Raw genomic sequence first — 26,624 nt, 5'->3', positions numbered from 1 at the left:
CCATCTTGAGGTCATTTCCTGTGCAGCAACACTTTGGAAAGCCTTGACTGCTGCTTTCTCGCAAATTTGTGCTCTGTATGGATTTCTGGAGGCCTTTTACCAAGGGAGTTAGAGCGGAACCAGTCACATAGGACTCTCCACTCAAGGAAACAGTAGCACACTCAAAAGGCTTCGGGACTTGTTCCACTTCCTCAATTAAGCTCCACTGATCATGTTTTAAATCCAGGAAGCACTTCCCTCGTGGTGTGATATCAGGATCAGAAAGTGTTGCAGTGACAGGCCACCTCTGTTCAAGCAGGCGACTGATCATGTGTAAAGTACTGTTCCATCTTACGGATACATCATTTATTAGTGCATGATCAGGGGTACCCATTTGTTGTTGCTTTGCTTTAAGCTTTGTAGTGGCCAGCTCACTTTTTTTAAAATGTTCCACAAGGCACTTCGCAGCCCTCAATGTCTTGCTGATCTGGGGATCCCTCAGGGCATGGTTGACAACTAACTGCAACGTATGACCAGCACACCTGAGAGAAGAGATACCAGGATGCTTTTCTTCCAAAATACAGAGCAGCGACAACATTTGCAGCATTATCATGGACAACTGCAATTACATTGGCCATGGATATCTCCAACTTCTCAGCTGCTTTTTCCACCCAGTTAGCAGATCTGATTGACCTTTTCATTGGACGCCTTTGCTGCCATTCTGCTATGTGTGGTGCAAAGGTTCATCTTCCAACAGGACAACAACCCTAAGCACACAGCCAAGATAACAAAGGAGTGGCTACGGAACAACTCTGTGAATATCCTTGAGTGATCCAGCCAGAGCCAAGACTTGAACCCTATTGAGCATCTCTGGAGAGATCTGAAAATGGCTGTGCACCGACGCTCGCCATCCAACCTGATGAAGCTTGAGAGGTCCCGCAAAGAAGAATGGGAGAAACTGCCCAAAAATCGGTGTTCCAAGCTTGTAGCATCATACTCCAAAAAGATTTGAGGCTGTAATTGGTGCCAAAGGTGCTTCATCAAAGTAATGAGCAAAGGCTGTGAATACTTATGGATGTAGCACCCTCTTAGGTAAGTGCTAGAAGAGTATAGTTTTTGGGTCTTTCTGTTTACCAGAGAGATTGCCAAGTAAACTTAGATTGCTCTCTGCCTACCAGAGAGCAGGATCCATTGGTAGGGACTGCTCATGGTGCTCAGGTGCAGCTCAGTTTGTCTGAACGTTTCACACTGGTAAAATAGGGAGGCATATTGGACTGTGCAAAGAAAACCTGACAAATGAGTGCACAGGCATTGTTACAGCCCTGGTGATTGGCAGAGGAAAGTGCCTCGTTGCTTGCTGGATGACTGTATAAATGCCAAGAGCACATGTGCTCGGGGTCTTCGGCTGGCGAGCGGGTTCCCGGAGGGAGGAGGGGCAGCCGCCCCTCCTCTGTAGAAGCTGCCATCCAGCCTCGACCTGAGGGCCTAAAAGTCAGATAGCTGAACCCAGATGTCCTGCAGAGCTGGCCTGGAAGGGAGACACTGGATGGGATCTGATTCTGCCTACAGTGAGTACAGATCTGTGTCATGGAGCCTGTCATGTGAGGGCCACCCCTTCAGTGGAAGAGTCAGTGGACAGGTGTCAGTCAAGGGGATGCTAGAGAGTGTCCTGAAGCTAAAGTAGTTGCATCAAGTCTGCTGCTAAAGAGAGCAAGAGGACCTAATTAATCCAGACAAGTAGCAGTATAGTAAAGCAGTGTGTCTATTTCCACAAGTAATCCAGTGAGGCCAAGTGAGAGTTGCCCTTATCTACTGGGAATAGTTCAGTTTGAGTATCCTACTATTCCCTTCTCCCATCCAAGTTCCACAATAAATATCAAAACCCAAACACCCTGGACTGTTTGAGTAACGAGCAAACGGAAGTATGGATGGATGTGTGAAAAATCCTCTAGTGACTGTCTGCAGATAATCAGAAGGAGACCCAAAAAGTCATCACACAGCAAGCCCTACGGGGACAGTGCTACATGTACGTGTGATTTTTTTTTTTTAATCAAATTTGCAAAAATTTCAACCAAACTTCTTTCATGTTGTCATTATGGGGTATTGTTTGTAGAATTATGAGGAAAATAATGAATTTAATCCATTTTGGAATAAGGCTGTAACATAACAAAATGTGGAAAAAGTAAAGCGCTGTGAATACTTTCTGGATGCTCTGTATATTTGCAAATGTGTGCAAACTAAACTGGTTTTAACGTGAACTAGACTGACAACTCTGTTTTTGCAGGCTAGCTGATAAGTGAGCTTGGAATTTTTCTTTGTTGTTTTTTTAAACTTTTAACCCATGCTGTCCTGGCAAGATGTATATAGGTTTAGGTGGACTGGTTGGTTTACCGATAACTAAAATGTGAAGCAGAGACATATTGGTATTGATCTGTAGTCAGTGATTTATCATTTATAAACAATAAAGGGTGTATTTTAAGAAAATTTGAATAGCAATTTGCGCGGTAAAAGTACATTCCTTCTGTGCAAATGGGGCAAAAAATTAAGGTTTTTCTAGATCTAGTGACCAAATGCACCTGAAACAGCCTAAAACATTCATGTTTTGCTCTATTTGTACATGCACTTTCACTTGGGCAAATTGCTATATGATTTTTTGTTTTTGTTTTTCTAATATCCACCAAACTGTTCTGGTACGTCACTAGTTTGCGATAATATGAAATGGCCCCTACTAAAGAAATATAAGCATGCAATGCATTATGTAATTCCTTGCTTCCTTGGTGATCATTGCAGGAGTTACCTCTGAGCTGGCCAGCACACTGGATATTTTGCCCACAGTGGCAGCCTTGGCAGGAGCCAGCCTTCCCAATGTCACCTTGGATGGATATGATCTGGGTAAACTGCTTTTTAGAAATGCGAAAGTAAGTAGTTCTAAATACATATAAAAAGACTATAGAGCTTTATTTCAATTTATGTGCACCAACATATTATAATTTGCCAATCTTCTTAAGATATGAGATGCCACTGGGTAGCTTTGTTTGAAGTAAACTGTATTCACCACAGGATGAACCCTATAATAAAGGTGCGAATTAGATGTGTTCTTCTGACGAATGAATACTCAACGTGCTACCAGCAGTGTATCTTGTATCCAGAACCATTTTTAAAATAACATTTTAGTATCTTTGATATTGGTTTACTCTGATAAGTTTTAATATTGCTAGCTGTTGTAAATTGCTATGCTATTATTTGTAGATCCTTTTATTCATTTAGGTGCCCACACATGTTGAAATCTGCTGCTTTTACATTGAGCTGTGCAACAATCTTGGGCGGGCGCAAACATGACCAAGTGTGTGATTTGTAAATCTGTGTGTTGTAGTTGTACAATCATGTCAAGTTTTTTTTTTTTTTTTTTTGTTTTCTAGGTTTAGCAGTAATTTTTATGAATTGTAATCAAATATTGGAATTTTGTTTTGGCTAGTATACCTTTTTAAAAGCTAATTTTTTTATATGAAGGCAGCGACTGAGCTTGTTTAACATTAAATCATGGGGTCTTCCTCCAAGCCTGGGCAGCCTGTACAACTCCCTACAGACATGAATGGATGTCTTGGCTATACTCCAGGTATACAACAGTACTTATGTGAAACACGAGTGTAGCGCACACCCCAACCTCCTAGGGCCTGATGGTGACCCCCAGAGACAGAGAGGGCTGACATTCCTCCTCAGGGTGTAGATCACTAGGCATGGTGGGTGGTGAACAAGTGAAAAAGATGGGCACCAGTCACTAATGCTTAACCAAGAAGGGTTTTATTTCTTCTCAACAGCAACAACAAAAAATGGGAGAGAGGGGTAGGGCACAGAACACCCTTATTAAACAATCAAATTGGTAGACTCCATACACAAAATTAAATATCAACAGACAGCAGTACAGGAAACAGACCTTGAAGTTCAGACCGACTTGGGAGGAAACTCCTCTCCCCTGGGTCCAGTCCCTTGTAGCAATCTGTACTGGCAGCACAGCTGTCTCCTATATCAACATGACGGGTAACTCACAAAATGATGTAGGAACTCTGTGGAGGCTCCTATCCTGACACTTCCAGGCAGTACACAGGCTCTCTTCAGCAGAGCCCCAGGCACGTGGCTAGGCCTCAGGCTTCAGGCCTACCCAGCAGCAGCTGTTGCATACACCCACCCCAGACAGGTGTCTGGTAGGCAGGAGAGAGATCTTTGGACTTGCTACAAATAAATAGTCTCTCCCAGCATGCTCTAGTTGCAGTGTAATTGGCTGGGATAAACATACATATTCATAACCCAATTGACTGTAATTTATCACACTAATATCAAAGGTGACAGTGCCACCTACTGACAGAAAGGAGAACCACAGCCAATCCAGGATTAGGGGGGAAATCCAATTACCACAGAACTATAGATCAGCCTGGCTAGCTACCACCCAGCCAACTAAATTTAACAGCAGTTATATATGAAGTAGAAATAGAAGAAAATTTAATTTGGATAAAAAAGAAAAAGACTTTATTAGAAACAACAGTAAAAATATACTGTAATTGGAAAAATTACAATATAATATACAAAACTTAGTTGTATTAAAAACACAAACCGTAAACAGCCATATGATTTCATACAAATATCGGCACATATACTCTCCTAACACAGGGGTAGATGATGTATATGCTTTATACCCAGTTGCATCCACAGTGGATGATCTCTGTGCAGGAGACGTAGTGGCCCACAACAATTAACCCAACATGTTTCGCGGCACTGCCACCGCTTCTTCAGGGGTATCTTTGAGGGTATCACATAAGTATATTTGTCATGAAAAAAATAGTAACAGACTAAGATAGATAAAAAAGAAGAAGAAAAAATCAGTACAAAAATAATATGCATGTTTACAATAACGTATACAATTTCTGATAAATTGTCCAAAATATAGAAATGGTATTTATAGTGAACAAATTTGAACTGTGTCCATGACAAAGAGACAGCAAGACTGGTACACAACATCATACCTGTTTGGCATGCAATACAGCACGCTATAGTGGGAAATACGACCACAAGGCAAAGGGCAGATCCCCCCGGGGGCGGACACGGGAGACCGACCACAAATAGGGCACAAAAATGCAGCTGATGGAAAGTGAGGTCTGAAAATTTAAAGTAAAAAGATATACTTTCAGTTCCATGTATAGCCATCCAGTGTCTCACCTTACAAGGAGAGGAAGGAAAGGCACATATGTGGTGCCAGATTAGACTATAAACTCTGGAACTATAGTATCCAAGTAGATTCTTACCTCGATATTGCCCACTAATAGATATGGGCGGGGACTGGGTAAAATAACGATGGTATATATGGTAGATCGAAAAAGATCCACAACACTGTTTCCTAAAAAAAGCAGATATGCAATAATGTATATAGGGTGTTAAGCAGGTATATACATCATATCGCCACAAAAAGTACGTCCTATACGTCATCCGGGTGGAGTTACTCGAACATACAAATAGCGGCAACTCGGCGTCTCTCATTGCGATCTGCAGGGACTGGACGTGACTCCTGTTTCTTCACTAGGTAATGATCTGATTCTATGCCATCTATCATTCAATCTTTCAACATGCAATACTGTCAATGATGGGCGAGTCCAATTCAGTGGCCTGTATCCTTCATTGACGATGCATTGGCCATTGCTGAACATACTCTGATTATAGTTTGCCAGCTATGTTCCCTATATTTTACCATTCAATATACTCATATATGTTCAGATGCATGTGTCATTGGGCTGTTGATGCACATACACGCACTGGCATATTATTTCTTGACCTTATGGCTTAAACTTACTAGTTTGATTTTTGTGGTGATATGATGTATATACCTGCTTAACACCCTATATTATCCTTCTGTTAATATACATTATATATACATTATTGCATATCTGCTTTTTTTAGGAAACAGTGTTGTGGATCTTTTTCGATCTACCATATATACCATCGTTATTTTACCCAGTCCCCGCCCATATCTATTAGTGGGCAATATCGAGGTAAGAATCTACTTGGATACTATAGTTCCAGAGTTTATAGTCTAATCTGGCACCACATATGTGCCTTTCCTTCCTGTCCTTGTAAGGTGAGACACTGGATGGCTATACATGGAACTGAAAGTATATGTTTTTACTTTAAATTTTCAGACCTCACTTTCCATCAGCTGCATTTTTGTGCCCTATTTGTGGTCGGTCTCCCGTGTCCGCCCCCGGGGGGATCTCCCCTTTGCCTTGTGGTCGTATTTCCCACTATAGCGTGCTGTATTGCATGCCAAACAGGTATGATGTTGTGTACCAGTCTTGCTGTCTCTTTGTCATGGACACAGTTCAAATTTGTTCACTATAAACACCATTTCTATATTTTGGACAATTTATCAGAAATTGTATATGTTATTGTAAACATGCATATTATTTTTGTACTGATTTTTTCTTTTTCTTTTTTATCTATCTTAGTCTGTTACTATTTTTTTCATGACAAATATACTTATGTGATACCCTCAAAGATACCCCTGAAGAAGCGGCGGCAGTGCCGCGAAACGTGTTGGGTTAATTTTTGTGGGCCACTACGTCTCCTGCACAGAGATCATCCACTGTGGATGCAACTGGGTATAAAGCATATACATCATCTACCCCTGTGTTAGGAGAGTATATATGTGTCGATATTTGTATGAAATCATATGGCTGTTTACTGTTTGTGTTTTTAATACAACTAAGTTTTGTATATTATATTGTAATTTTTCCAATTACAGTATATTTTTACTGTTGTTTCTAATAAAGTCTTTTTTATTTTTTATCCAAATTAAATTTTCTTCTATTTCTACTTCATATATAATAGATATCTAGCACCCCAATTGAAAAGTCCCCCCCTTTGGCACCCAAAATTCTTCACAATATATTATCCATTTGGGACGTGGTGCTTTTATTTGTAACAAATTTATAGAGATAGTCTTCCTTCTAAATTTAACAGCAACCCTGCTTGTGACAAGGGTGCTACACGAGTATAATGTACAAGTGTATCCAAACAATAGAACATTTTCTATTTATTTTTGTACTGTCTGCAGCGCTCCAAATACACACGTTTTTATACCATGTTTACATGGATCAAAATTTGATCGGTCCGCGCTGAACTTGACAAATTTAGATCCATGTATGTCAGGCTTTAGTTTAAAAAAAAATGTTCTGTTCCTGAGTAGTTTTGAAGTTCCCTTTTTATGAACCAAAATATTCATGTCTTCCATAGTGTGGTCTGGTTGTGAGAAATGATGTCCGATAGGTGTGCAGAAATAATTTTCCTTATATTCCTTAATAGTGTGTCTGTGTAAATTCATTCTTTTTTGTAATTTCTGTCCTGTTTTACCATCCTAAGATATTTTTTTTTTTTTTTTTTATTGCATTGGATGAGGTACACAACATTGCTAGAGGTGCATCTGTATGATCCTTTAGTACTGAAAGTCTCTTTTGTGTGTATGTGTGACACTTTTTGATGGATTGATTGGGATGCGCAGTTTGTAGCATTTTTTTGTTGTAGACATGGTTCCTTTTATTTGTAACTTCATAATCAGAATGAACCTAAATGCAGCTTTGGATCTCTGCTCAGGCTACCCTGGTCCTAAGGGCTGAAGGCTGGAGGATAGCTAGTCCATCCTAACTCGGAGCACACTGTAGAAGCATAGAAACCATTCTTTTAACCATGCACCATGCCGAGTCATGTATCAAACAAATAGTAGCAGCCTCGGCCCGCTGCGTCTAGGCAATGCCCCAATGCGTTTGTCCCTGTCCTCGTGGCCTAATCAGAATGAAGTTGCCTGCTAAATGGTTTGTCTGAGGTTGGAAGATTGCCTGAAAGCCAGCATTGGAGGTTGTTGATATATTTTTAGTTTGATTGATGAAATTAAAAATGGATTGTTCAAGCACTCATGTTAATTTCCTAGATACTACAGTATACAAATCAGAGATGAAAAGTTACACACCTGCATATACAGGAAACCCACTGATAGATAAAACCATCTTCACAGTTCCAGCTGTAAAGTATAACTAAAAGCAAAACTTCTTTTCTTTTTTTCTTTTTTTTAAGTTTTAGATAGAGTGGAGGTGGATTAGGACACCTGTCGGTTTTCATTATTGTCAGTGCCTCCCATTAGGGAGATTTACCCTCCCTTTTTGTCCTGTTTACCATTATCATTGAAAGTAAAAGAAAATCCCAAATTTTTGGTTGTTCCCAGAAAAGTAATTGAGGGGAAATATTGCAATGAGACACTCGTTCTGGTGACCTGGGGGTCCTCAAGAAATTCCTTTAATTTGCAGGGATTTCCTCTCACTTCCTGTTTGGCTATGGGACAAGGCGTGAAGGGAAATTCCTGCAATGGGACACAGATGGCAAAAAAAAAAAAAAAACTGGCAGGAGTTTTAACCCTCCCTTCCTCTATCCAAAATGGAAAAAAAAGCCCATAGTTCTTCTTTAAGTAAAAAGTGCACTAATACAACTATAATTGCCTCAAAAATGAGAGAAACCTTTACAAAGGCAGGCGTCCAGTTGGAATCCTCTATCCTGCGGATATTTTTGATGCAACTTAGGGCACATACAACTTTGTTAATAAATAAACCCTTATCTCCCTGTTGGACTTCTGTCCCATAATGAAGTGTTTAAAACTACCTGCTGTTTCTTCTACCTTTGCTTGTGCAGTAGAAAGGTTTTTTAAGAGATTACGTTATGTCCAGAGGCACAGCTTGCCCAAAAGGCCTACAGTATTGTCCTCCACTACTACTTTTTACAGATTGGCGTTTGTTTGCTTGTTTTGTACCTGTGTCTAGATAAGGAAACAATTTTATTATCTAAATTCATAAGTGCTATTTTAGTTTAGGTATATGCTGGTGGGTTCAAGTGACCTGATATCTTAAATATCTTAGATACTCCAACAGTGTTACCTTCCTTCTATACAAGAGACAAAAAAGGTCCTGTGCACTGCACATTGGTGAAAAGACTCTTTGAATATGTGAAATGGCAGTCACGCTGTGTTGTGTGCTGATAAAAAGTAGAGCAGGCTGCATTTTTGCCCTTTCCAATGTGTGTCAATGCAAGTCTGCGCAACGCACATTAGCTCATTTAGATACAAAACGGCTGCATTTTGACTCCTCTGGTGACCTGTAGTCCGCATACTATTTCCTGAAAAGAGCAAAGGAAAACATGGAAAACTGGAAAAATTGCCAGCACAGGATGGTTAGATTTAGATTCCTTTATCGCCATGGTGCAAGACAACCCTGAGATCTTTGACCAAGCCCATAGGCTGTAAGTAAGTAACAAAAGACCCAGATCTTATTGCCCCCCAAATATACCCAGATCTGGCAGCAGATTGCCTCCTGAATATACCCAGATTACGAACAAATGTCAAAATGACAGCAGACAGCCACTGGTGAGTAAAACAATGATTTCTATATTGGGATATATGCATCTGTCCTGTTTTGTTTGAGTGAGGGATATTGGAATCCAGTAAGAAGTCTGTGAAACCAGGACATAGCATTGAAGTATTTGGGTGTTGAATCCTACCACTCTGATTACATACAGCAGCACCCCAATATTATTTTCTTTTTCTTTTTCAAATTCAACCCCTACCATATCCATTAATGATGCCAGGGTGGCCAGGGAAGGGAGGGCAGCAAGCATGTTCAGTTGATTATTCCAAATTTGGATTAGTTAAAATGGGGGGAATCACTGCTGCTTCTGTAACACCTCACATCTATTTAGTTGAAGTAGTAATCTGCATTCACAACTGCCAGCAGGACCAAAGAAATATACTAATTTTATAAGTATTAACATCGGAGTCCCACAATGCACTGCACCGGCCCCGCTCGCCACTTCCGGAGCTGGCGTGGCATCCCTGCACAGCTTCTGGGAATGCCCAGAAGCTGTTTAGCAGTGAATGCCGCACCTGCACCGGAAGTGACGAGCGGGGCCGGTGCAGGCGCATTGATTCCTGGGAGCGATGACGTTCAGCTCCCAGGAATCATCGCAAACCGGAAGGGACGGCCGCAGAGGGAAGAAGTGGAAGGAAGGTGAGTAGATTTTCTTCTATAATAAGGTAAGTGACCAACAAAAAAAAAATCGGCACTATCCATTTCTCTTTCAGGTTGCCCTTTAGCAAGCGGATGGCCCAAAATCAATTTTTTTTTTTTTTTTTTTTTGCGATTTTGAGGCCGTAACTCCGCTTTAAAGTTTTACTAAAACCACAATAGTAAAATCAGTCTGTATATGCAGTAAATTAAGGGGTTAATCCTCTGCATTGTGTAAAAAGACTGTTTGATCCGGTCTTCTCTGATCCTCCCTTTTTTTTTTTTTTTTTTTACTGTCCCCAATCCATCTGCTAATAAAACAGAGCCCTACGAGGCACTCTGCATATGCTTAGTTTAGTGTATAGTGCTAGAGTTTTTTTTTTTTTTTTTTTTTTTTTTTTTAGAGGGTGCATGTGATCAACACAAGGCCAATCGGCTCTGCTCTGACAGAAAGTTAGGGGTCGTGTAGACTCATAGAACAGTCAGAGGAGAATGAAAACTCCTCCCATGAGCTTTAACTCGGCCAGATACTGATAGAAGTCCCAGGACTGCTATATACTGCTGATGAAAAATTTACCAAAATAATTACATTTCCATGTTCTGTGTACTGTGGGAGACCAGATATAGTGAATGCAGGGTCCTGGGTTTAGTAACACTTTAACCAGGTCCCATCCGCGCTACAGCCTATATACGGCTGCAGCGCAGACTTTTTAAACGGCCTCCCATTAACACGCCCTCCACGCGCTCCCGCGAGCGCGCATCGGGCAAAAGCTGTGTTGGCCATGTCCCTTGGACACAGCCAATCACAGATCGTGACGAATGGCCAATCACAGCGGCCATTCGTCACGATCGAGGCATCCAATGAGAGATGATCTCATATGTAAACATATGAGATCATCTGTCATTGCCTCGGTAGTAACAGACTCCCGCGAGCGCGCACCGGGGATAATCTGTGTTGGCCGTGTCCCTTGGACACAGCCAATCACAGATCGTGACGAATGGCCAATCACAGCGGCCATTCGTCACGATCGAGGCATCCAATGAGAGATGATCTCAAATGTAAACATTTGAGATCACTCATTGCCAGCTCTCCCTCCTCACACACAGACTGCAGTGTGAGGAGAGGAGAGATCGTAAGTGAAAAAAAGTGCCCACCAGTGCCCACCAGTGTGCCATCAGTGTGCCAAGTGATCATCAGTGTGCCCATCAGTGCCCGCCCAGTGCTCATCAGTGCCGCCCAGTGCCCATCAGTGCCTGCCCACCAGTGTGCCCATCAGTGCCTGCCCAGTGCTCATCAGTGCCGCCCAGTGCTCATCAGTGTGTCCAGTGCTCAGTGTGCCCACAGCGCTCATCAGCGTGCTCATCAGTGCTCATAAGTGTGCTCATCAGTGTGCCCACAGAGCCCATCACAGTGCCCATCAGTGAGCCAGTTTAACCGGGCCCATCAGTGTCACCGGGCCCATCAGTGTCACCGTGCCCATCAGTGTCACCAACGATGGCAAAAAAAATTTTCTCAGCCGAGGAGGCCTTCAATATCATCAGTGAGGACATGGACAGGGAGCTTTCTGCTTCGGAATCTTCGGAGTCAGAGTCTGACTCCGAAGTAAATTACGAGCCGGTCATTAGCAGCGGGACGCAGACCGACTCCGACGAGGAGGAATACTGCCCGCCTGCCAAACGAAGGCGTTCTGGTGAGGAGGAGGCATTGCATCCACCAGCTCCGCAGTGCCATCCACCAGCTCCGCAATGCCATCCACCAGCACCACAGTGCCTCGGCAAGAAAGGCCAAGCTCAAGTGGGGTGTCACCTCGCCCCCAAAGGGTTAGGACCAACGCCAGCCTTCCCTATGCCCTTCTGAACCCCCTGTGGCTTCCTCCCAACTCAGGAGAAGCCATCATCCCCCCTTTCACTGCCCAGCCAGGAGTCCAGGTCAACACGGAGAACTTTGCCCCAATTGACTACTTCCGTTTAATTTTTACGGAGGACCTGCTGACGTCCATTGTGGCCCAGTGCAACCTGTATGCACAACAATTTATCCAGAGTAACCCCACATCTTTTTATTCCCGTCCCTTTGAATGGAGAGACCTAACGGTGGAGGAGTTCAAGATATTTTTAGGCCTCACCTTCAACATGGGACTCAATAAAAAAAACGAACTGCAAGCATATTGGTCAACCAAACCAATCTACCATATGCCCATCTACTCTGCAGTAATGCCCAGGGCCAGGTATTTGATGATCATGAGGTTCCTCCATTTTAACGACAATACCCAGTGCCCTCCCCGAAATTCCCCAGCATTTGACAAGCTATTCAAAATTCGGCCACTTCTAAATTATTTTTCAGAAATATTCCCTCAATTATTTACCCCAGACCAAAATATATGTGTGGATGAGTCCCTTGTTAAATTTACCGGCAGGCTGGGCATCAAACAATTCATTCCCAGCAAACGGGCCCGCTATGGGGTGAAGCTTTACAAACTATGTGACCGAACCACAGGGTACACATATGCCTTCAGGGTGTACGAAGGGAAGGACACCCAGCTGCATCCCCCTGAATGTCCGGACTACATGGGATCAAGCGGGAAAGTTGTTTGGGACCTCATTTACCCTCTCCTTGAAAAAGGCTACCACCTGTACGTAGACAATTTCTACACCAGTTTGCCCCTGTTCCGAAACCTATACAGAAAGAAGACTCCTGCATGTGGCACGGTCCGAAAAAAACGGAAAGGCTTTCCTCAAAGGCTAGTAAACACCAAGCTGAGAAGAGGGGAGACGGCGAGTCTGAGAAATGAGGAAGTTCTGGCTGTGAAGTGGAGGGACAGAAGAGACGTCTACATGTTGTCTTCGATCCACAATGACAACTATGTGGAATCCCGACGAAGGAATGGCCCAGTCCGAAAGCCAACATGTGTACATGAGTACAACTTATTCATGGGGGGAGTGGATTTCAATGACAAAATGATGGAACCCTATCTACCCACAAGACGTACATACCATTGGTACAAAAAAGTAGCAATTTATATTTTTCATTTGGCCATATACAATTCCTACATTTTATACCGCAAGTCCACCGAAAGCCCCCAACCCTTCCTTTATTACCTGGAGGAAATCTTCACAACCCTCATATTTCCAAACGGCCCACCAGAAAACATTAGATCTGACGTAATAAGCAGACTGTCTGAACGCCATTTTCCCAGTAAAATCCCTCCCACACAAAGAGACCAAAAACGGCAGAAAAAATGTAGGGTGTGTACCAAGGCAGGAATTCGAAAAGACACCCGCTATTATTGTCCCCAGTGTCCTTCCCAACCAGGCCTCTGTGTAGACGACTGTTTCCGCCGTTACCATACTTGTCTAAATTATTAGTATGGTAAATGTAGTCCTCCACCTTCACCCCTTATGCCACTGTATGCTCCTGAAATGACCCTGGACTGTTATTCAACGACGCCTTTGCCTGCTGATTTTGTACCCATGTCTGCCTGCTCCGGAACTGACCCTGGCCTGTTTTTTGACCACGCTTCTGCCTGCTGATTCTGTTCATACCTCTGCCTGCTCTGGAACTGAGCCTGGACTGTTTGACCACGATTTTTGCCTGCCTCCTTGAAGTAGTGGGATTCATACCACAGGGGTCTCGCATATGTGAGGGAACCAGAATTGTTTTTCTGGATGAAGAAAACAATTTTTTTTGTTTTTCTTCTTCTCAGATTAGGGTCTGGATCCCGGAGGCTTCAAAGCGATTTGGGTGGGAGAAGCCTCTACCCCTGTCCCCATTCTATCCCGACAGAGGCCCTACTTCTGCCTGCAGGACTACCATCATGCCTCTGCCTGCCGCATGCACTGACACTGGACTGGTATCCTTGCCTGGAGAATTGCATGCACTGTTGCTGACCAAGTCCCTGCCTGCTGCCTGGACTCAACTCCTGTGGACAACTGCGCTTCTAAAACTACAGGTAAGCTTTTGTTTACCCTTTGCTCAGCAGAATGTATTGTGGGGTGTAATTCATGGTAATTCATGGTATGTGCATGCTATGTGTCTTTGCATGTTGGGCCTCTGTATGTGACCTGACTGCGTAAAAGTCTCACACATGTGGCATCGCCATACTCGGGAGGAGTAGCAGAATGTATTTTGGGGGGTCATTTTTGCTATGTACATGCTATGTGTTGGAAATATCTTATAAATGGACAACTTTGTGTAAAAAAAGTGTTTTCATTTTTTTTCCACATTTTCCGAAAGATTCTGGAAAAAAAATGACATGTTCAAAAGACTCATTATGCCTCATAGATTATACATTGGGGTGTTTGCTTTCCAAAATGGGGTCATTTAGTGGGCTTTTTCATTGTGCTGGTGCTCCAGGGCCTTCAAAAGTGTAATAGGTGGTTGAGAAATGAAAAGTGTATTTTATGCTCTGAGAACGCCTGGAGGTGCTACTTCAATGTTGGACTTCTGTATGTGGCCTGGCTATAAAAAAGTCTCACACATGTGGTATCGCCATACTCAGGAGGAGTAGCAGAATGTATTTTGGGGTGTCATTTTTGCTATGTGTTGGAAATATCTTATAAATGGACAACTTTGTGTAAAAAAAAATGCGTTTTCATTTTTTTTCCACATTTTCTGAAAGATTCTGGAAAAAAATTACACGTTCAAAAGACTCATTATGCCTCATAGATTATACGTTGGGGTGTTTGCTTTCCAAAATGGGGTCATTTAGTGGGCTTTTTCATTGTACTGGTGCTCCAGGGCCTTCAAAACTGTAATAGGTGGTTGAGAAATGAAAAGTGTATTTTATGCTCCGAGAACGCCTGGAGGTGCTACTTCAATGTTGGACTTCTGTATGTGGCCTGGCTATAAAAAAGTCTCACACATGTGGTATCGCCATACTCAGGAGGAGTAGCAGAATGTGTTTTGGGGTGTAGTTGTAAGTATGCATATGCCATGTGAGAGAAATAACCTGTTGAATATGACAATTTTGTAAAAAAAAAAAAAAAAAAAAATTAATTTTGCAAAGGATTGTGGGAAAAAATGACAACTTCAAAAAACTCACCATGCCTCTTATTTAATACCTTGGAATGTCTACTTTCCAAAAAGGGGTAATTTGGGGGTCATTTGTACTTTCCTGGCTTGTTAGGGTCTCAAGAAGTGAGATAGGCTGTCAGTACATTAGGCGTGATCAATTTTCAATGATTAGCACCATAACTTGTAGACTCTCTAACTTTCACGCAGACCAAATAATGTACACTTATTTGGGTTATTTTTACCAAAGATATGTAGAAGTATACATTTTGGCCAAAATTTATGAAGAAAAATTACTAATTTGCAAAATTTTATAACAGAAACTAAAAAAAAAAAACTTTTTTTTTTTCATTTATAGCGCACAAAATAAAAAGCCCAGCGGTGAATAATTACCATCAAAAGAAAGCTCTATTTCTATGAAAAAAAGGACGAAAAATTTATATGGGTTGAGTGTTGCATGACCGCGCAATTGTCATTCAAAGTGTGAGAGCACTGAAAGCTAAAAATTGGTCTGGATGGGAAGGGGGTTTAAGTGCAAAGTAGGCAAGTGGTTAATACTAATGTCCACTTTATGGCTCTGCCTACCTCAAGCGATTTTGTATAAGAACAAAGGGATTACTTGTAAAGCTGAACAGTATTTCTTGCAGAAGATATAACTGTACATGTATATGAAGGCAGTTAGTTTATTCAGTACCAGCTATTAGAAAAAGTTGGATCAGTGATTTTCTCATCGAAATAAATAAAATTATTCTCCTATTATTTTTATAAATGAGTAATAGGTATAAAATGGATAATCCACAACAAAACAAATTGAAAAACTTGGGAATTCATTACCACAGCAGATTACTACAATATTTCTTCAAATGTCAGTTAATGCAAAGAAAGCAGAATCTGAAACAAAATTATATTTCATACTAAGTGGATTTCAAATAGCAGATGAATAATAATAATATAAAGTATATGAAATCTTTACTGGTCCTGCAGGAATACCATCTTTGGAAAGGCCAGGGCAAGCACAGTCCTGGATAGTTGTGGCATTGGATTGGGATGTAACATATTGGATTGTTACATGTTGTGGCATTGGATTGGGACAGGTAGACAATATGCTGTAAAATAATTGCAATTGGTACCTAACTTTTTTTTCTATTGAATTAAATGGAAGCATTTTGTTACCTGGCTTCCCAATATTGTTGGCTTTTATTTGGATTGTCTTATTAATTCAACAGTAAGTTCTAAGTCCCTTTATATATGAATTTGACAGTAATTTGCCAATATCTAAAATATTAGAGAGTCATCCTCTGTGATAGAATATTCTTAGCAATGATAAATCCTTTTTATATGCTAGTAAGGCATACAGTACATGCAACATAATATACATATTTTGATTATTATGGAAATGTAATTCCTTAAAGGGGAAAAAAATGTATATGCTAGCATTGGGTCGGGTGATATAAGAAGATCCTACTGCCTCCTTATCCCTGGAAATGTGGCTGACCCTACCGATAATTTTCCAAATAACTTGCTGCTTGCCATTTTGAATGTTTCAAAGCAAATGCAGAAATACAATATAGCCAAAATGTAAATTCTGTGATTTAAGGCAGATTTGATCCATATTGGCACATCTTGACATTGGTGTATGTTTTATGTTTGTATTTTTGATGAAGATTTGCCTCTGTGGTTTTGTGCCCTTTGGGGGGAGACTCTTCTCATTTTTTTCTCAGAATATGAAGGGCAGTATTTCCAGCAGGAACAAGGCAAGGAAAGGGCAAACATCATTGTAGAGACAAGGCATGGCTTACTGATCTGAGGCTCCTGCTAGGTTTCCCAGTAATATTGCTTACTAGTATTGGGATTTCAGCCTCCTAACAAACATTCATTTTCCTGGTTTACCCTCTTCGGGAAGGCGGGTTACTTTGCCACTCCTAAAGATCCCTCCTACCTAATAATATGGACTGTTACAATGTCAAGCCCCCTTTCATTTGCCTTGCCAGGAGCTTATCGTCTTGCCAGTGTTTTGACTGGCTTTCCAATGTGAAAAATAATTATATCCAAAATTAGAGTGTTTTGACTGTTGGGGAGGGTTAGAACCTAAAAGACATGCATGTAAAATTTAAATGCCCATACTGGTAACTTCATTACATTTCAGGAAAAATTGATTTTTTTTTTTTTTTTTACCTTCAACTGCCGTAATGAAACTCTTTAATATAAACATTTCCAATTATTTATTTATTTATTTATTTATTTATATATATAATATAATTTTTTTTTTTTTTTTTGCATAGCATTACTAGATTTGTACCAATTAGGAATAGAAGTCCTGATGCAGTATTAAACGAACATGAATTCTTCTAACACTTTTTTTTCCTTGTATCTTTTTTACCTTTTAGAGTCCAAGGAACACCTTTTATTACTACCCACCTAGTATCGATCCAAAGCGTGGCATTTATGCTCTGAGAATGGGGAAATACAAGGCCCACTTCTATACTCAGGGTGACTATAGGCTTCTTTTATTTTGAATTATTGACTATGTTGTTGGACAGTGTTGGTACGCATTGAGGGTGCCTGCCAGCTGGTCACTACACATTTTTAATAGCAAAATGAACAGAACAGTACACACGCAGACAGTCATTTAGACATGTCTGGCAGCTTTCCATGACCATCAGCTGCTTCTGACGACTTGTGCTAATTCCAGTGAAAAATATTGGGAGCAGATAGTAACTGGTTCACTACTATTTCCTATTTTTAAGCATTTTGTCAGTATTGTGACACTTTCGAAAAACTATTAAGCAAATGAAATGCAATAGAAGTAAATAACTATTCTAAGGCTTTTTGAAATTATGTATGGACTAACCCAAGAATCAAAAATTGGAGTTTCCTACCTTCTTACCTGTAAAATCTATTTCTTTGAGTACATCACACGACACAGAGCAGCCATAATAATTATCTGGGTCACCTATAGGTGAATGGACACTGGTAGATCAATTAGGAGGAAGTCCTCCCCTATATAACCCCTCCTACACAGGAAGTACCTCAGTTTTGTAGCAAGCAATAAACTTCCAAGACAAGAGGGGAGGGACCTCTGTGTTCCGTGATGTACTCCAAGAAATAGATTTTACAGGTGAGAAAATCCAATTTTCTTGATCGTACATCACGGTGGGATGTCCCAAAGCAATGCACTTGAGGGGAGAGAGACACCATCACAGAAAACCCACTAGAGAAGGACCTACTCTGCTGTTTGTAATACGCTGAAGCCAAAGGCAGTATCAGCCACGGTTTTGACATGCATCTGGTAAAAACCTTGTGAATGTATAAACCAAAGACGAAGTAGTGACCTTGCAACCTGAGCCACTGATGCCTGATGGCGGATAGCCCAAGATGCAAACACACACCTGATAGAGAAGCTCTCCCCAGCAAGGGTGGGATTTTGCCCTTTCAAACCATAGGCTTGAATAATTAACTGGTAGATCCTATGAGAAATAGTTGCCCCGGATATCAGCAGCCTTTCCAGAGCTCTTCTGGCAGCACAAACCAGGATTCCAGACCTGTGCTGACATTTCAAGTAAATCCCAACTGCCTGAACTACATGCAGAGTATGCAGTAATCTTTTCCCTGCCAATTGTGGACTAGGAAAAAGAAAGGAAAGATACTGTCCTAATTCCAGTGGAAACTAGAAAACCACTCAAGAAAGATGGATGAAGACGCAACATCATGTTAATATAATGCAAGACAAAGAATGGCTCCTTAAATGAAAGAACGGTCATTGCAGACATTCTTCTTGCTGAAGCGATAGTAACCAAAGAAGCCACCCTCCAAGTCAAAAGATTACAGAGTTTCTTGAATTGGCTCAAAAAGTGGCTTCTTCAGGGACCGTAAAGACCAAATTCAAGTCCCAAGGACACAAGGGTGGCCAAGTTAAATTTAGTTGTGTTTATCCCTTAGACCAGTGATGGTAAACCTTGGCACCCCAGATGTTTTGGAACTATATTTCCCATGATGCTTACCTACACTGCAGAGTGCATGAGCATCATGGGAAATGTAGTTACAAAACATCTGGGGTGCCAAAGTTTGCCATTACTGCCTTAGACCATGGGTGCTCAACCTGTGGCCCTCCAGCTGTTGCCGAATTACAACTCCCATCATGCCTCTGGGAGTCATGCTTGAAGCTATCAGCTTTGCAATGCCTCATGGGACTTGTAATTTTGCAACAGCTGGAGGGCCACTGGTTAAGCACCCATGCCTTAGACTGAATATCTATGACATGTACATGTCATATGTCTCTCTCTCTCTCTGTCAGAATTGATGTTAGTTTATGCTAATTTCAATACTAATAAAAACTATTTTGGATTAAAATCCATCCAGCCATGAGTCAGAACAATGGATGAATGAAGTGATATTCGGTGGGATATTAGTGTGGAGGTTTGAATAGCAGCGTAATGTTTTTTGTTTCACAACATATTTTTTATTTTTTCAAGTTTTACAAGAGCAAAAAAACAGAGAATAAGGCACTGTAACTGAATCCAAATCAAACGTCCAGTTAAAACGTACTATATAAAAGAGATCCCAATGACACAGCATGTTACATTAGCAAAGGTATTTACATAGTGCCGCAAAACAATAGTATTGTGAAGTGTGACAAGAACGTGTAGCGTAGTGCACCAGCCAACATGAGTTGCTCTTTACTGTGAGTAGTGAGCACCCCTAGGTCTAAGGCTCGGTTCACACTGAGGTGGCTTCAAAGTTGCAGCTTGCAAAATACTTATTTTAATAGAATTTAATGCAAGCTGCTCCAAAGTCAACCCCCCCCCCCCCCCCAAGTAGCGCAGGAACCCTTTTTCTAAGTTGGAGCGAGTTGAGTTGCTCTGATTTAGAACAGTTCCATTGCACTGAATAAAGTGCAACTTGTCAGACGATGACAAGTCGCCCCAGTATGAACCGAGCTTAAAAGTAGAAGAAGAAGAGAGTCTGATGACACTCGCGGGGCTGCCAGAATAGGTGAGAAAGAAGAGGAAAGTGAGGAGAGCAAGGAAGAGGGTAGACTGTAGAGTTGAATTGGAGTGAAAAGAGAGGGCTGGGGAATCTCCCCCATATGGCATAATGTGTTTATTTTTTTTGCAGCATTGTTAAGAGGGATGAAGGCAGTTTATAAGGAAGACACAAGTAAGGCAGAAAAACCAATCCTAGGTTTGCATTTCAGCCAAAAGGTCAACTGTCTCTGTAAAAAGAGGTAGCTTTAAAACCAGGCATTTTGGCAAATAATTGACCCCCCCCCCCCCTCCCCGTTTTTATAGGAAAAAAACACAGACAACCCAAAATAAAAATAAGCACATGCACCTACCTCCGTGCTGCCTCTCCTTCTCCTTGTATCTTTTTCTTAGTGCCACTTAGTGCTGTATGTGCCTTTGCTCCCACATCACTATTTTTTGAAAATCTTTCCTGGGGCCAATATAGTCCTAGTGAGCATACAGTGGGTACGAAAAGTATTCAGACCCCCTTAAATTTTTCACTCTTTGTTATATTGCAGCCATTTGCTAAAATCATTTAAGTTCATTCTTCTTCCTCATGAATGTACACATAGCACCCCATACTGAAAAACACAGAATTGTTGACATTGTTGCAGATTTATTAAAAAAGAAAAACTGAAATATCACATGGTCCTAAGTATTCAGACCCTTTGCTGTGACACTCATATATTTAACTCAGGTGCTTTCCATTTCTTCTGATCATCCTTGAGATGGTTCTACACCTTCATTTGAGTCCAGCTGTGTTTGATTATACTGATTGGACTTGATTAGGAAAGCCACACACCTGTCTATATAAGACCTTCCAGATCACAATGCATGTCAGAGCAAATGAGAATCATGAGGTCAAAGGAACTGCCTGAAGAGCTCAGAGACGGAATTGTGGCAAGGCACAGATCTGGCCAAGGTTACAAAAAGATTTCTGCTGCACTTAAGGTTCCTAAGAGCACAGTGGCCTCCATAATGCTCAAATGGAAGACGTTTGAGACGACCAGAACCCTTCCTAGAGCTGGCCGTCCGGCCAAACTGAGCTATCGGGGGAGTAGAGCCTTGGTGAGAGATGTAAAGAAGAACCCAAAGATCACTGTGGCTGAGCTCCAGAGATGCAGTCAGGAGATGGGAGAAAGTTGTAGAAAGTCAACCATCACTGCAGCCCTCCACCAGTCGGGGCTTTATGGCAGAGTGGCCCGACGGAAGCCTCTCCTCAGTGTAAGACACATGAAAGCCCGCATGGAGTTTGCTAAAAAACACCTGAAGGACTCCAAGATGGTGAGAAATAAGATTCTCTGGTCTGATGAGACCAAAATAGAACTTTTTGGCCTTAATTCTAAGCGGTATGTGTGGAGAAAACCAGGCACTGCTCATCACCTGTCCGATACAGTCCCAACAGTGAAGCATGGTGGTGGCAGCATCATGCTGTGGGGGTGTTTTTCAGCTGCAGGGACAGGACGACTGGTTGCAATCGAGGGAAAGATGAATGCGGCCAAGTACAGGGATATCCTGGACAAAAACCTTCTCCAGAGTGCTCTGGACCTCAGACTGGGCCGAAGGTTTACCTTCCAACAAGACAATGACCCTAAGCACACAGCTAAAATAACGAAGGAGTGGCTTCACAACAACTCCGTGACTGTTCTTGAATGGCCCAGCCAGAGCCTTGACTTAAACCCAATTGAGCATCTCTGGAGAGACCTAAAAATGGCTGTCCACCAACGTTTACCATCCAACCTGACAGAACTGGAGAGGATCTGCAAGGAGGAATGGCAGAGGATCCCCAAATCCAGGTGTGAAAGACTTAGTGCATCTTTCCCCAAAAGACTCCTGGCTGTATTAGATCAAAAGGGGGCTTCTACTAAATACTGAGCAAAGGGTCTGAATACTTAGGACCATGTGATATTTCAGTTTTTCTTTTTTAATAAATCTGCAACAATGTCAACAATTCTGTGTTAGTATGGGGTGCTATGTGTACATTCATGAGGAAGAAGAATGAACCTAAATGATTTTAGCAAATGGCTGCAATATAACAGAGTGAAAAATGTAAGGGGGTCTGAATACTTTTCGTACCCACTGTACGTGAGATGGAATCAACAATATCAAAAAGAGATATGGGGGAAGGCAAGAAGGTCTTTTTCTTCTTTTTTTTAAACAGATGAATGTAAGCAGATTAGTTGCATGATTTCCCTAAATGCACCGATGATGTTGCCTTCCCAGGGGGCTTTGGTATGTCATCAGTGCCTTCAGGAAATCCACGAAGTAGATAGAAGAAAGGTAAGTCTGTGAATAAAAAAAATCTGCGTTTTACATAATTTTACATGAGCATGCAGAGATGCGTGCTGATGTTAATTTTAGCCAAATAGGGGAAGAGTCAGCTTTAAGTATAAAGGATAACATAATTTCCATAAAGCTGATGAATGAAATATAATTGAACAAAAAAGTAAGTTGTCTGACTCTGATTTCAACAAGAAATCTAAGTTTAAAGTGGAACTAAACTCCCTCAATCAACATTACCAATCTGTATCCTTATGTTTCTAGCATTAGTAAATAGATAGGAAGGTAAAATATATTTACTTATTTTAATATTTTTTTTACATTTCTTCTGTTGCCCCTGGTCTTTGGCATAAGCCAAAATAATTTCATGCTTCCCAGGAGTCTTCATGGGCATTTTTCTTTCTTCCATCTGGAGGAGGGGCTTTCTCAGCTAAGCACACCCACCTGCTTACATGCCTGAGCTGGGGACAGGTGGATTACAGGGGTTAATTGCTACATGAATCACATCTGCCCTTGCTTAAGATGGCTGTTGCCAGAAATGCTAGGAGGGGGGTTTTTTAAAGTAATTCTCAACAAAATTAAAGTATGGAGACATGGATGAATGGGTGAGTTTGATTTGAACATTAAACATTTAATTAGTAGATAAAAACAAAGGATGGCCGCACTACCATAAATGATGAAATTAAGCTTATTCAGGAGACAAATTAAAAACAAAGAACAGGCAGGGGGAATAAGGTGACGCGTTTCACATGACTAGCGTGCTTTGTGTGCGGTATAGAAGAATACAAACTGGACACATCACATGTGATTCACACCTCTCTATCTATCCATTCTATTTGATCACATAAGTTTAGGAGTTGTTTAGTGCCCCTTAGAGATCAGTGGTCCTCAACCCTGGTCCTCAGGGCCCACTAACAGGCCAGGTTTGCAAGATAACTGAAATAAATCCCAGGTGATATCATTTGCTGCTCAGTGATTGCAGTATTCTAGTCTGCATCTCCTCAAGGTAATACTTAAAATCTGGCCTGTTAGTGGGCCCTGAGGACCGGAGTTGAAGACCACTGCCTTAGATAGCTGGGTAATTTTCCCACTAGTGGCTGTAGTTGGCAATCCACCCAAAGACTTAAATCTTCCTTTTAAAGAACCAATCCCAGCTACTATGGGATGACCCATCAGGGGAGTTAACCCTTGTGTGTCTTAGGGAGATGGTGGAACACTGGGGTAATGGGAAAATCGGGAATCGTGGCTTCACCTTCTTTCTCAGAGAGAACACCAACACAAACCCCTTTATGCACAAGTTCACTCAAAACTTTCCTGAATTTACTAGTGGGGTTTCCTTTTATTTTAACATAAGTGTTCTCATCTGATAATTGTCGGGAGGCCTCTTCCTCTTTTTAGAGATGTTCAGATGTATCTTTTTCTTTTACAGATAACATTTTTATTTTGAATGTGTTTTTTTTCTTGTTGAAAGATATAAGATCTGTTGATATGTCTTCTAGAATGGGAACAAGGATCAGAATGAGCAAGCTTGACCACTCAAACAATTTATTAATTACACTTGTATAATCAAGTGATGCTTAATAGATAGAGATACAGTAAAAATAGCTGTGCCAAATGGCAAAATGTTTGCTTTGGTTTAAGCATTCCAAAATGCACTGGTCTTCAAAAGTATTAAAAACATAGTTGGCATTTAAGATCTTTACCAAAAAAAATTCTTGTACTTGAAAAAAAATGATTTACCAAATTATCAAATTTTTTGTCAGAATTCGACACATTATTACCTAATTAATAACTTAGTTATTTTTCCTAATGTGTTCCAAAAGGAGCATTTCATAGTGAGACAACTCCAGATCCAGACTGCCACATAACAGCACTGTTGACTGAACATAACCCACCTCTCCTGTTTGATCTTGATACGGATCCTGCAGAGAACTACAACTTGTTAAAGCCGTTCATCCCCAAAGACCTGGAACCTATCTTGACAGAAATCCTGAATGAGCGTGACAGATTCAATACGAGTATGAATTATGCACCAAGTGAGATCAACAAAGGCAAAGATCCTTCACTAAGGCCATGCTGTAACCCAGAATGCACTCCTAAGCCAAGCTGCTGCCATTGTTAACTTCAGGATGGTGTGAATGAAGATGCTGTGCCTTTTTAAAAAGCCTACAAATCTACCGGTCATACCAGAACTGCGCTGAAACTCCTCACTTTTCTTTCAGTGTAAAATCCCTGCACCTTGTGTTACTTTTGCCTATTGTCTATATCCGTATGTGTGCTATTTTTTAACAGCTTTTCAGATGTTTTTTTGGTGTGGATTACTTTTCAGTTTCCTATTTCCCATCCTATTCTACTGGATCTACAAACTCCAGCTGGCTCATTGTCTTCAACCAAAAATCAAAAGCAAATCCCTAAAATTCAGGGATTGTTAAAGGGAATAATCAGAACAAAGATTTTTTGAGCTGAATCCTAATGTAAAATCAGTATGTGTTGGTCAATATTTCTTTAAATTAAATTAAAATTCTGCAAACAAATATGTAGAAGTATGCGTGTCCATTTTTAAACTTGTTGGTAAGCTTGCAAAGCTTGTTAAGTTAATCAGATGGCATGCTGGAGTAAATTAGATGCTGCTTGTTACTGCTTTTAGTAATGAACCTCCATTGTTCCCTTCTACATGCTTTTTGAAATTGATCCTTCTTCATCTCTTTCCAAATATAATGTCATGCAGAATGCCCTCTTGTATTCAGTATCTGGGTGACCAGATCAGTTTTGTGAAAGATGACTTTGTCCAAAGACTTGTCTTTTAGAAAATGGCAGTATTTTAAATGATCTTCAAAGAGGCAGGCCAGCAAATACCAAGGTTATATAGAATAAACTCTCCCAGCAAGTTATGGTATTTTACCAATTATGATATAATAATTTAAAGCTGAACATCGAGAAGCTATAAAAGACACATTAAAAGAAGTATGGCCATACTTCTATTCTGGGTTGCGAGAGTGCACTTATTTTTTCTCTCATGTGACTGAGTTTGTAGTGGGGTGAAGCCCGCTGTCAGCTTACATCACAGATTTGCTCCAGGCTCTGGAAGCATCCCAACCATATTGTCAGGATCCACCCAGATGCCTGATTGACAGCTGGCTCTTGCTCTCAGCGCATGCCTGAGACCTGAAGCCAGCTGTGCCTGCCTTCTTTCCAGCATGGACTTCCAGTGACCACATTGAGCGGCATAGCGGATACTGGTGACTGTCAGAGAAGACCGAGAGCTGAGCAATTGGCGGTCATGTGATCGCTCAGTTCTCAGTCTTGGAGCTGATATGAGACCACTGCAGCATCAACCTAATGCTGCAGAATTGAGGTAAATATGTATGTTTTTTTTTTTTTTTTCATGCCCCTATAATACATTCTGGATTCATGAATACATTGCTAAATGTAACTAGTGCTAGAATTTGACTAGATATCAGCTTCTTGCAATATTCTTTACAGAAGCACTCAGACTTAAAGTATAACTAGGGACAAAACCTTTTTTTAGTTTTGGACAGAGTGCCAAGGGATTAGAACACCTGTCAATTTGTATTGCTGTCTATGCCCCTGTATGGGAAATTCATCCACTCCATTCGTTCTGTTTACCATTCATATACCATCATCAATGATTAGAGTAAAGAAAATACCAAATTTATGGACTGTCTCTAGAGCATGAATAGAGGGTAGACGCTGAGTAATGCCCCGTACACACGTGCAGATCGTCGGCCGAACGATCGGCTGTCTTTTGTCCCCGGGCTGTCGTGTCTGTTGAAAAGTGCAAAAGACTGCACAAGAATTTTGTCCGCCGACTACAGCCAACTGCAGAAGTGATGTCATGTGATGGTTAACTTTCCCTGTGTTTTTTCTTTTCTGAGCATGCCCAGTCTTGCAAATCTGCTGTCTGTCGGCCGAATTCTGTATTGACTGGCGAACAATCGGCCGCTCTGGTTTCGGCATACAAAAATTTTAATGCTTTTATCTACAAAAAACGGGCGTTGCAATGGGGGCCAAGTTTGCTCCAAGCTTGGCCAACTTGTTTATGGTCTTATGGGAAGATCGCAACATTTTTTCAGAAAAAGTGAAGGAACTAGTGATATGGAGAAGATATATCGACGACACATTGTTAGTATGGCGGGGGGATGAAGAATCTCTCAAAGTTCATGAAGAACCTCAACTGTAACAGCTGGGGAATCAAATTCTCATATTAATATAGTAAGAGCTCCATCAACTTTTTAGATCTAACCATTT

At 41.2% G+C, this 26,624-nt stretch overlaps 1 protein-coding gene across 1 annotated transcript in view; it reads left to right on the top strand.

The window, feature by feature from the left end:
• ARSA (arylsulfatase A) overlaps window positions 1–24,592 on the top strand; it is a 42,561-nt gene extending 17,969 nt beyond the window's left edge. The window contains exons 6-8 of the mRNA XM_082255286.1: window positions 2,770–2,897; window positions 17,460–17,562; window positions 24,179–24,592. Of these exons, the coding sequence (XP_082111412.1) occupies window positions 2,770–2,897; window positions 17,460–17,562; window positions 24,179–24,477 (530 nt within the window). The 3' untranslated portion in view covers window positions 24,478–24,592. The remainder of the gene's footprint in view (window positions 1–2,769; window positions 2,898–17,459; window positions 17,563–24,178) is intronic.
• Window positions 24,593–26,624: the final 2,032 nt, after the last annotated feature.

Source organism: Pelophylax lessonae (assembly GCF_965119305.1).
Source record: "Pelophylax lessonae genome assembly, chromosome: 4".
In the NCBI taxonomy this organism is placed as follows: Eukaryota; Metazoa; Chordata; class Amphibia; order Anura; family Ranidae; genus Pelophylax; species Pelophylax lessonae.
Note: the sequence above shows the minus strand (reverse complement) of the source record. Positions and strands in the feature narration are given on the sequence as shown.